Source organism: Ochotona curzoniae, unplaced genomic scaffold (genome assembly GCF_017591425.1).
Source record: "Ochotona curzoniae isolate NIBS_2020 unplaced genomic scaffold, NIBS_Ocur_1.0 contig_50, whole genome shotgun sequence".
NCBI classification, from domain to species: domain Eukaryota; kingdom Metazoa; phylum Chordata; class Mammalia; order Lagomorpha; family Ochotonidae; genus Ochotona; species Ochotona curzoniae.
The window spans coordinates 10130917-10143203 of record NW_024466446.1 but is presented as its reverse complement, the minus strand read 5'-3'; the positions used below and the strand labels follow the sequence as shown (position 1 = coordinate 10143203).

The 12287-nt window shown below is 48.7% G+C and overlaps 1 protein-coding gene across 2 annotated transcripts in view; it reads left to right on the top strand.

The window, feature by feature from the left end:
• The window catches only part of DOCK8 (dedicator of cytokinesis 8), a 173512-nt gene that overhangs the window by 105169 nt on the left and 56056 nt on the right, over window positions 1-12287 (top strand). For both annotated transcript variants that reach the window (XM_040988913.1, XM_040988914.1), the window contains 5 exons: window positions 450-684; window positions 2229-2393; window positions 3501-3670; window positions 4529-4624; window positions 8311-8406. In XM_040988913.1, coding sequence (XP_040844847.1) covers window positions 450-684; window positions 2229-2393; window positions 3501-3670; window positions 4529-4624; window positions 8311-8406 — 762 coding nt within the window. The remainder of the gene's footprint in view (window positions 1-449; window positions 685-2228; window positions 2394-3500; window positions 3671-4528; window positions 4625-8310; window positions 8407-12287) is intronic.

Below are 12287 nucleotides of genomic sequence, written 5' to 3'. Positions count from 1 at the left end.
ATTTTTATTATTATTATTGGAAAGTCATATATACAAAACTAACCTTTAATTCTTTGTAAAGACTTCAAGCTATTTAGCCCTTGTCATTTAAATAGACCTGGTAGAAATATTGATCACCTCAATGAGGCATCCGTGTACCCACACTTTGGTTGGACGGTTTGCTGTTAGACTTGATTGGTCGGCTCCGATCTTGTTTACTCTGCAGTTCTGGCTTTGGGCCAACCTTAGGTGGCATGTTTGCCTGGTAGGCCGCCCTCTGCTGGCAGAAGGCGCCAGAGCGATTGCTGAGAAGTCGTGCACTGCCAACAAGTTCATAAACCTCGGTGCCAAGTCCCAAATGTTGGGTTGAAGACCCAGCCAGACAGATCTGTGAGGTTGGCCGCGGGTCCCGCGGGTGAACCTCAGTGGGACGAGCCCTCCGTGGCACCTGTCTTCTTCTGCCCTGGCAGGACAACCACCTGGAGAAGTTCTTCACCCTGTGCCACTCGTTGGAGAACCAGGTGACTTTCCCCATCCGCGTGCTGGATCAGAAGATCAGCGAGACGGCCCTGGAGCACGAACTGAAGCTTAGCATCATCTGCCTCAACTCCTCCCGCCTCGAGCCGCTTGTGCTCTTCCTGCACCTGGTGCTGGACAAGCTCTTCCAGCTGTTGGTGCAGCCTATGGTCATCGCAGGCCAGACAGGTAAGGGGGTGCTGAGGAGCTAGGCAGAGGCAGGGCAGCTGTGTGCGTAAGGAGGAATGATTTGTTTTCAAAATCCAAATAGGATCTTCCTTAAAAAAAAAGATGTAGTTTTTTTTTTTTAAAGATTTATTTATTTATTGGAAAGTCAGATATACAGAGAGGAGGAGAGACAGAGAGGAAGATCTTCCGTCCGATGATTCACTCCCCACTTGAGCGCAACAGTCGATGCTATGCCGATCCGAAGCCAGGAGCCTCTTCCGGGTCTCCCACGCGGGTGCAGGTTCCCAAAGCTTTGGGCCGTCCTCGACTGTTTTCCCAGGCCACAGGCAGGGAGCTGGATGGGAAGTGGAGCTGCCGGGATCAGAACCGGCGCCCACATGGGATCCCAGCGTGCTCAAGGCGAGGACTTTAGCCACTAGGCCATGCCGCCGGGCCCGATGTAGTTATTTTTATTGGAAAGGCAGGTTTACAGAGAGGAGGAGAAACAGAGGAAAAAAAAAAAAAAAAAAAAGATCTTCTGGCTACTGATTCACTCCCAAAGAGGCTGCAACAGCTGGAGCTGAGCCGATCTGAAGCCAGGAGCCAGGAACTTCTTCTGGGTCTCCCACACAGGTGCAGGGTCCCAAGGCTTTGGGCCGTCCTCGACTGATTTCCCAGGCCACAGGCAATGAGCTGGATGGGAAATAGAGAAGTTGGGACATGAACCAGTGCCCATATGGGATTCTGGAGCATACAAGGAAGACTTTAGCCACTAGGCTACCGCCCTGGGCCCTAGGATCCTCCTTTTTTTCTGATAATGTGAGTTCAATAGAGGCCAAGTTCAGTGTTACTTAAAAATGGGGGGGAGGGGGGACAGAAAAGCAGATTCAAACAAGATTCTTAATGTTACAGCTCTTTTCTGGTAGTTTTATAAAAGGTTTACAGGTGGTCTTGCAAAGCCCATTCCTGCTAATTAGGTGGTTTATTTTACCTCTTAGATATTTCTTGCCTTCTTGGCAAGCGAAGGGAGGGCTTGTCGAGGCAGACCAAGCGCATGTGTACAGCGTAAAGAGCAGATGGCCTGGGCCCAAGGCGGGCAGTGGGGTAACACACACATTTGCGGAGTAGTTGTTCCAGAGTCTCTGCTGTGTGCTGGTGTGTTTCACAGCACGGTGTGGGACCATGTCTCCTGGGCGTCTTGTTCACGTGCAGATTCTGATTCTGCTGGAAGAGGCGGCCTGGGAGTCTGCATTTCTCACGGCTCCTGGATGTCAGGAGGTGTGGGTGCCACCAACCGGCAGCCCGTTTCCAGCAGGGTTTTTAGTTGGAAGGACATCTAGTCAGTGTTTCTCATGGATGACTGCCCTGCGGCAGGTGGAGGAAGCTACCAGCAGGGAGTGGGCACGGGTCTGCCGCAGTGAGAGCCACCCCGCCCCGGGGGACAGCAACCCACCCTGTTGTGGCCTGGCTGTGCAGGGCTGTGGTCAGAATTCCCTGTCGCTGTCCAAGAACACGATCCAGCTAAGCTGCTTCTTCTTCTTCTTTTTTTTTTTTTTATTCCTCAGCCAACTTCTCCCAGTTCGCTTTTGAGTCCGTGGTGGCCATCGCCAACAGCCTACACAACAGCAAAGACCTCAGCAAAGACCAGCACGGCCGGAACTGCCTGCTGGCCTCCTACGTACACTATGTCTTCCGCCTGCCAGAGCCGCCAAAGGACTTGCCCAAGACAGGTAGTGTGGCCTGGAGGGTGGGGACCTGGTGCCCAGGGTGGCCCTTCCCCACCCAACTCAAAATGTTCAGTTTTATTTTTTTTTTTTTTAGAATAGTGGGAAACTTCCCTCCCCCCCCCCCCCAGGTTTTTCTTTCTTCTTTCTTCCATCTTTTTAGGCTTTGAATACACACCCTCCCCACCCTCCCCAACCACCAACCTTTGGTCTTACTTTGCTGTTGGATAATTTCACTGGCCAGTTCATTATTCAGTTGAGGATCTGTCTTTTGAAAAGCTGAGGCAGTGCGAGCTGAAGCCTGGAACTGCAGGATAACAGCGACCAAGCACTAAACAGATAGCTCATGTCGGTAGTAGTGGTGATTTTGAAACCCTGAATGATGAGAAGATATGTTCCTCTTCCCATTTCCCCAAAGCTGAACTCTTCAAATAGGAGGACCCAGGCAGTGGTGCGCGTTCCCACACGCCTGGGTCCTTCCTGTCCATCGGCCGCCACACTCCACCAGAGCTGGTGGCCGTGATGTAATGAGCAGAGCCAGTGAGATCTCAGAACCAACCTGGACCTTCCGTTCCATCTGTGCAGCCTCATTTCAAGGGAACCTGCCGTATGGGTTGAGTTCTAAAACTCTTGACATTGCAGAGGCCCTCAGCCACCTGGCGAGGTCAGTCCTTGGAAAGCCGAAGGCATCGTCAGAGCGCGTTGTATGTGCGTGTCCTCATGAGGCTTAAAGATGCTGCTTTCTTCCATGTCAGAAGGCCTTCTTGTGTGCCTTATCAAGTCACTACTACAGAAATACTAGTATATTTTTAAAATCCGCATTTCCAGCTTCTTCTCCGGGTCAGAAGTTCTGACAATCCTGGAGTTTATTTCCCCATGAGTGTAGAGCCAAGAGTAGCTCTTGGTTAGGCTTCTGTCTCTAGTTTACCTCAGGCCTCACCACTCCCTGCTGCCTCTTCCTCCCTCCCAGAACTGCACCCAAGCTTTTGATCCTAATTGACAGTCCTCATCTAGCCGGAAGTTCCTGCCATCACCTACCCCAAACCTCTTTAAGGTGCTTGTACTCAATGAGTGACTCGGGTCCTCTCTCTTGACATGCCCGGTGGAGTGCAGGCGGTAGCGCTGCCCTCCCTGACCCTCGCTACCACACCTACGGCCGCACGTCTGCCGCTGCCGTGAGCTCAAAGCTGCTGCAGGCTCGGGTGATGAGCAGCAGCAACCCGGACCTGGCGGGGACGCACTCAGCCGCCGACGAGGAAGTCAAAAACATCATGTCTTCCAAGGTAGGGAAGCAGTCAGAGCCCGCAGGTGGCGCGGGCTCTTCTCTTACAGCTTCTGATTGAGTCGTTTCGTGTCAGTGGAGTCCAGTGCCATGTGGCAGTCTTCTTTATTGGATGGTAATCAGGTATGGGAGTTGACACACCCATCACCGTTCACAGTCCAGCAGCGGGGACTTGGTGCGCGGAGCCTGGTAAGGAATACACGTGGACTGGTGGGCAAGAGCCCAAGTTTATTAACAGCATCGGACTTTGAAGGACTCAGGGTCCCGTAGGCGTCGAGGCAGGAGGATCTGAGGAACGTACATCTCAACAGCAAGGAGTCGGCTTCCCTTGATCTGCTAGAATGAAGCGTGGTTTTGGTCACGTATGGCTAGTTTGGGGACTGGGTACTTTCCGCACTGAGCCACAGGGAGGCACTCTTTCCACACTTTTTTTTTTTTCTGCTTTTCCATTGAAGTCATAAAAGTGAAAGCCGGAAGGAACTGGTCAGTACTGCCTGGTTCTCGGGAACTCGGACTTGGGCATAACTTGACCTCGCCTTCCCTTGTACAGTGTACTTTAAGAAATGTTTATGCAAGAGCAAAATTCAAAGAGGATGAATATTCCGCACTAAATGGTGCTGCTTCTATTCTGCTAAACATTTTTAAATACACGCATGAATAGTTTTCCGTGAACTTAGGGTCTTCCTCGTATTTCTGCTTGGCAATTATTTTACCTTTGTTACTAGGGGAAAAAAAAAAAAACCCAATACACTAAGCCTGAATTCTGAGGTTGCGTGTTGGGGTAATTGGCTCATCCTTCCCGGATTCCACTGTGACTGCCCAGGACTGACTGCTGAGTGATGCTTTGTGTTTCATTCAGGCTGCTGACCGCACCTGCAGCCGTATGTCTTACTACTGCTCTGGCAACAGTGATGGTCCAAGTTCTCCTGCCGCCTCGAGGCCCGCCAACAAAAAGGTACCAAGTCGGGCAAGGGTGAAGACAGCCACGGGACAAGGGAGGCAGGAATTGCAAATGCTCTGGTGCTGGCATTGAAAGTAGATGCCATCAAAAAGTACTCTGCAGCCGTGTCTACACACACACACACTCACACACCCATGCACACACACCGTACTTTTACAGCCCCATCTCTCATCCATTGTTCATAACTGCCCAACTTGGTGAGTCTTCAAGTTCTCCATGCTTGAGAATTACTTGGAAAGTTTGTTAAAGCCGCTTGCTGGACTTCTGATTCCGTTAGAGGGGTCTCAAGTTCATGGGAGATGAAATGAAAAGGTAAGTTCATTTTGAAGCATAGAAGCATTGAGTTCCATGTATATATGTGGAATCTTCAGACTATTCATGCAAAAAAAATGTGTTTTCAAAAAATGTGCGTACCAAAATAAACTTCTCTTAGTTCCATTTTCCCATGAACTTCTGCAGTGCCTTTGTACAACCGAGCTTCTGTCCGAGAGATCTGAATTACATATCTGACACGTTCCCAGTTGCCGCTGACCCAGGGCCCTCACTTTGGGAACCACTGTGCAATCCTGACTTTCAGAGGAAGCCGAGCTGGTGATAATGACTGACAAAAGTAGATGGCAATCATGATTCATTGTGTATTTCAATACTATATAATGTAACGTGAAAGTTTTCTGTGAGTCTCCGTAATTTTTAGCTGTCCCCATGAATTCAAAAACTTTCTAAGCGGCATGATTGCTTACACCAATAAAATTCCCCAATCATAATGACAGCTAGCATAGTTTAAGGGATGCGGGGGAAATCGACCTGTTATATCCCAAGTCTGTTAGGCACTTAAGCGAAGTTAGACTACTTAAGCTAAGATCTTGAGACTCCGAATAACATACTAACTACAGAGATTTCCACAGGAAGCCACTGGCAGCAGCCAACCTTGTAGGGAGATGTTTATAAAACAGGAAAGTAGGGAATGAGGCCTCTGGACTGGAGGGAGAGACCCAGCTTGGGATGTCCTGCCGGAGGCTGGCTCGACACACTTTGCTGTAATCCGGTCACTGTGTGTCTGAGCGGAAGGAGCAGAGGTTAACGAATAAAAGAAAGAGTGGAAGAAGATGTGGTTAGGCTTAAACTAAAATTGTCACTGACTCTAGCATTAGGCTGTCATAACCCCATTTTCCTTAACAGTGTGTGTTGGCCTGCAGCCTCATTTCCTTAAGCCATGTCCTGTATGATTTTTGTAGTTGCCTTGTTTTTGGACCTGAAATGAACAGAAGAGAATCGTTCCGTTTCAGAAGGAAGCTAAGCCAATAGTTTCCATAACAGCTCAGCAAATAGGGTTATTTTTTTTTCCCCCTGCTTGGCTGTTTTCTGAAACCCTCAGAACAAGTTGTGCTTTAATAATACTGGCCAGTAAGAAGCCTAAATTACTTTAAGAAGTGGCTTAACCTTGTCTAACCTCCTCTTGCCAGAAGATCTTGCCAGTCACAATGGCCTATTTGCAGAGGCCTCACTTTCAGACTAGTATCTTTCCCACCATGGAAGAGCGTGCAGTGTAGCCAAGTTACATCGTGCGCACCGTCAGACCACCTGCTGGATGGAGACTCAACCCCACGCCTCTCCCAGATGGTAGAGCCTCACTTAAGACCCACAACAGAGAAGCAACACGTTAACACGTGTGAGGATGCGCTAACGTCATGTTTTCAGTCAACCTGACAACATGAAGTGAAACAATTGTGAAATTGAAATACCTGAGCCTTCTCCCTTGCTCACCACGAACCAGCTGGGGCTGTAACTAAACCATCAGACAACTGCACAGGAAGTTTCCTTGTGTCTCCTTTTAGCTTAGCTAAGTTCCGCTCCAATTTTCCTGCAGCTGAGATGCAGTAAATGAAGTTGCCTGCATGTGTTACTGGGTGGGTAACTGCTAAGAAATATGTTTGTCAGAGTTAGGTTTTGCTCCATGTCAATCACTAAGATACAACCTAACTTTTTTTTTTTTGAAGATTTATTTTCTTTTTACTGGAAAGTCAGATCTACAGAGAAGAGGAGAGACAGACTCCATCTGCTGGCTTACTCCCCAAGCAGCCGCAATGCCAGAGCTGAGCCAATCCAAAGCCAGGAGCCAGGAGCTTCTTCCGGGTCTCCCACGCAGGTGCAGGGTCCCAAGGCTGTGAGCTGTCCTCGACTGTTTTCCCAGGCCACAGGCAGGGAGCTGGATGGGAAGTAGAGCAGCTGGGACACGAACTGGCGCCCATGTGGAATCCCGGTGCATGCAAAGCAAGGACTTTAGCTACTAGAAACCATGCCAGGCCACAACCTAACTTTTATATAAGGATATGGTAGTAGTGTTTATAGTTGTAGCTTCCTTATTCCCTGAATAATAATAATTAAATATAACAAATATCAGTGTATATTCTAAGAGTTACAGGTATAAAATGAATCAAAGCTAGGGGGAATTTTTGCCTTAAGCAACCCTCCTGGTTTGTGCGAGACTGAGGAAGTCCCCAGAATGGGGGACTTTCCATTTGGAGACCAGAACTGTGCTAGTTTAGTCCCTCCACATTTATTCAGAATTTCCTCCCCATCAATGCCGTTGTCAAGAGTATTTGCAGGAAGCTGGGTAATGGGGAGACTGGCAGAGGGGACGAAGGTACCATCTGCTGTACTTGCTCATGAGCAGACTTGGGACATAGGACTTCACATGTTTTGAGTTCAGGCTTCCATCACTCTGCTTAAACCCAACCAATTCTAGTCCCCACAAAGCCATAATGGTTTTTTTTTTTTTTTTTTTTAACGACTGTATAGTCTGAAGGGAAATCAGATCCCCTGGAGATAGCAGTGAGACCCTGGACTAGCAACGGAAGTGTCATCTGGGAGCTTACCAGCAATGCAAATTCCTAGGGCTGGCGCTACGGTGTTGTAGATGAGATCTCCACCTGCAGTGCTGGCATCCATATGGGTGCTGGTTCATGTCCTGGTGGCTCCATTCCAATCCAACTCCCTGTTTATGTCCTGGGAAAGCAGGAGAGGATGACTCAAGTCCTTGGGTTCCTGCACCCATGTGAGAGACCCAGCAGAAGCGCTGGCTTCTCAGATCAGCTCAACTCCGGTCACTGTGGCCATTTGGGGAGCAAGCCTATGGATAAAAGATTTCTCTCTCCTCTCTGTAACCTGCCTTTCAGTAAAATAAAATAAATCTTTCAAAAAACAAACTGCAGATTCTCAGGCCCCACCACAGACTCTGTGAGGATGGGCAGCTGGTGTTTTGTACAGCCCTCTGGAACCTTCGGATAGGTTTGAGTTTAAGAACCACTTACACCAAACGCATGATTTGCACCAAACATTGAGGGCCTCGGGGTGGATGGCTTGCCAGCAAAAGTTAGCATCAGGGGCCAAAAGAAGAGGCAAGGACAGTACCAGTTCCTCTTGGTGCCCCGGACTGCTCTCCCCCACTAAAAGGCCACTTCTGTCCTGTGCAATCCTCCCCCAGCCTTTCCCTGCCCACCTGCATGTCCTCTAGGCCTGGGTTGTTTCAGCACTGACTTTGCCATTTGCCATGGGTGACCCAGGATGGGTAAGACACGCGCTCAAAAACTACCGAACAATTCAACTGGACAAAAATGAAAGTTGTGGTGGTGCACGCCGGCACTTGTTCTCACAGCCTGATGTTTGTGGTTGTCGTGCAGCACTTCCACGAGGAGCTTGCCCTGCAGATGGTGGTCAGCACGGGGATGGTGCGAGAAACTGTCTTCAAGTACGCTTGGTTCTTCTTCGAGCTTCTGGTGAGATTCCTGTGTGTTTGGATCGGTAGCGTAAGAAAAGCACAGGGCATAGAGGGTGTGGGGGGGGCCTCTCCTATCAGGAGCTGGCAGTGTTCTCCAAGTTGCTCTTGATGAAAATCCAGTGTTGTTGCTTGGGAATTTAGCTCTCTTTCCTGCATCTCAACGTCCGTCTTCCACCTTTGAAAACTGGTTCTCCCTTGAAAACTCTGGAACCTGCTGCTTGTCGTCGCGTTCACCTCTCCCCACCTGCGCAAGTCTCCATCCTCTCTGTTCCGCCTTTGCAATAACGTCCTCTCTCTTCTGCCTGTGTTCGTTTTTGCCCACGGCCACCTAAACACGTAAAATCATTCTCCTCCTTAAAGCTCGTTCATGACTTTGGGTGTCCCGAGGACAAAGCACAATTTTTGATGATGACCTTAAAAAGCCATCGTGTGGTTGCTTTTGCCTTCCTGCACCTCTGATTTCGTTCTGCAGGTCATGCCCCCTCGTGCCGTCACACCGCTCCCCGTTGGGTTCCACAGCGACGCCAGGGCCTTTCAACACCACCCTCTTCCCTCCCTTCTTACGCCCACATCGGGTTCTCTTTATCTTTCAACTTACCGTGTCCCCCGCCTCTGAGACTCCTTTCCTGACGGCCATGAGCTCTGATGTGTCCTCTGCACCTCCCATTTTCCACTGGACGCCATGTCGATTTCCGTCTCAGCACTTCCTTTTTTATCTCGTCTGCTCAGTCTCAAGGACTTTGTCATTCTGTCCCTGCCCCTGACACTCTCCATGAAATCACACAGCGTTTGCAGAAAACACCATGAAAGTTGTCAATCTGTCATTTGACAATTTCTGTCACTTCCCCTGCAGAAGAAAAGCAGAAGGTCTTGCTGTAATACTTAACTTTAAAGTGAGAAGGATGGCGGTGCTGATTTTTGCTTATCAACGAAAGAATATAATTCAACCTAAAGCCACTAGGAAGTAGTATTTTGTCAGTATTAATAAAGAGAGAGACAATTTAAATGAAAAACGTATGCTAGCACAGACACCAGTTAAATGTGAACGTTTGAAAGCGATTTGGAAGATGAGGGGTGGGTTGAGATTGAGTGATGGTGTCAGTTTTGAGTCCCTTGGTCCCTTCCCTTGCAACATAAAGCGGACATCTTTTATAAAGAAAGATGGAGGTAGGATAGGATTTCTACCGAAGCTCTAATTGATCTGTGTCAACTGACGCCTAGGAAAGGGGAACAGTGCTAATCCCTGGGACGTAGAGACCAAGGGGATCAAAGAAAACAAACGCGAAACATACACTGGAAAGAAACAGGTCGCGTGCAATCTATTTCTAACTCTGGTGTGTGCATCAGGCTTAAAACGAAGGCTGCTCTTGCCCCCAGAAACACGTGCAGGACTTAAATCCCTTAGAATCTAACCTACTGCCAACGCAGAGATGAAAAAGAATCCCAAACACAGTCCCAGACTCCTACAACATAATCACCCCCGGGGTACTTAGTAAAAGTAACGTGGATTCTTGATTCCCTTCCTGGAGCTGCCTAAATAAAATTAGGAGAGGTGGAGGCGGCAACAGGTACTCACTTGTCAGGTGACCGCTAACCATACGAGCCATCTGCCGGCCCGTGCCACTCCTGCTGCTTGACTCCTCTCCAAAGCAAGGACTCTTTTGGGATTTGCACCTACCTAGCTCCAGAATTCTACAAGCCAAGCTGATAAAGTTGAATGTCCCTACTTGCAAGTCAGTTAGTTCACGATGCATCTACAGATATGTCACCCAAGTAATCCTGACGTCAGAATTCATAGGATAAAGTCCTAAACGAGAGCTATGTGTGATTTCCAAGCCATTTTGCATTATTTACTCATGCACATGGGCCTGCCACCCCTAACATGGAGCTGGGGCTTGCCTGAACCCCTCAGCCGGGAAGGGACAGAGCTTCAGTTCTCCAACCTTCACATCTAGGCTCTTGTCCTCCACCATTTTGCTTCTTTGGGAAGGTCAAAGGCACGCACCATTTTCTTACCAACACATGGAATTTGTGTTCCATGTGGAAGTCTGCCTGAATGCAGCACTACAGTAAATATGCCTTCCCCACTCGTGATAAACCCAGGATCCCTAAGCCTGAGTTTGAAGGCAACCTTGCATCCCCTGGAGGTGTAGAGATAACTCTACCCTTTCTATAATCCCAGTAACAGCTGGCATCCCCAAGAAGAAGGGAAAAATAATATCTAAATTGTATTGAGCATCTCACTAGATGTGCCAGGCACTATTTTTGAGCATTATTTATTTAATCCTCATATAACCTTGAGGCAAATGTGTTCTCGTCAATTTAGAGATGAGGTTGCAAGCAAAGGTGGGGCCCTCCAGGTCCTTAACTGTGGTGCCACTTTGCTGTCCCTAACTGCAGGGAGCTAGCAACCTCAGAGCAGCTGGACGCTGCTTTTGATCCTGCACACTTATTCACTAGGGCTTGGTGGGCCCAGGAGACAGAGCATAAACAGAAGTGGATACCCGTGTCTGTCTTTAGGGAGTCTGTCCGTTCTGATACACAGATAGGTCACTGGGAAGGAAGGTCCCTTCTAAGCACATTGAAGGAGTTGGTCCACAGGCAGCTCAACCTGGACACAGTTACCTGGGGCTCTGCTGGCCGTGACCTGAGTCACGGGACCTGAGAGGGAGAGGGAGATATACCTGAAAAGCATCTCCCAAAAGGACTTGCCTGGGGTATGTGCCTGGCAGGCGCAGCACCTGCTTTTGTCTCAGTTTTGAAGGATCCAGGGTAGGGAACAGTGCGTTAGGAGGCTAGAGAATGCTGCTGCTGAAAGAAGTGAGGACCTGTATGATAGAAAATGGAACCTTGGGGAAATACTGCGCCAGGGCAGAGAGAAATAAATGTGGACAATACAACTGCATCCGAAAGGGCGAGGCAAGGTGGCCCAAATCATGCGGTCCCGTGGAGACCACCTCACTAGCGGTCAGATGGAAACTTCATCTAAAGTAGGGCTGGGAAACATCCAGTCCCTGGGCAAAATAAGGCCTGTGAAATCATCCGACTTGGTCCCCTGCCCCAGCAACTGTGGGCAGGACTCAAAAGTCAGGAAATTTACAAGCAGGCTAATGTGTAGTGGTCATGTGGTATATCTCACAAATGATGTTATGCATATTCGAACGACTCTTGCCAGCAGAAAGCTTCCCCACCCCAGAGAGAGGCTGGGCTATGTGCAAGTAGAAACTGTAAGCCGCCAAGCAGAATTTTGCAAGGAAATGAATCTGATTCCTGTAAAACATCGGTGCTTAAAGCATTCCTAATGTGTTTGCTTGACTGCAGCCTCATTTGACTTAACCCATAACCGGAGTGGTGTAAAACCATTCACTTGTGTTGGTGTCCAGGAGGCAACACACAGTTGGCTTGGACAGAAGAGTTGTTGAATACAATCCTAGGGTGAATTGCATACTTGCTAACGAATAAATCTCTAGGCTTCTAGAAACTTCTGAGCGCAAAGCTCTAAAACTCAGAGGTCAAAGGGTAACGCCTGGTTTACTCACTCAGAACATGTAATTCAACATTCAGGGTTCCTTGTATTCATACCCCTTGTATGAAGGAGCCACAAAGGCCAATCTGGAGGAAAATTTTGTCCTTGCTTCACCACGCCCTAAACATACTAGGCCAAGCATTTGTTAGTATTTCTACTGGTGTTCTCTGGACACTCAGGGGACACAGTGGCTATCTGGAAAGAGGCCATTGGTTGAAAGATAGTGTGTGAGAATTATTTCCTTGGTTGTGGTAGGCAGGAACTGAATATAGTAGTGAGTTCTAAAAATCCTGCTGCTGCAGTGCAGGAGCCAGCAGCAAACCGGAAATAGGGCCACCCAAAGTAGGAAGATT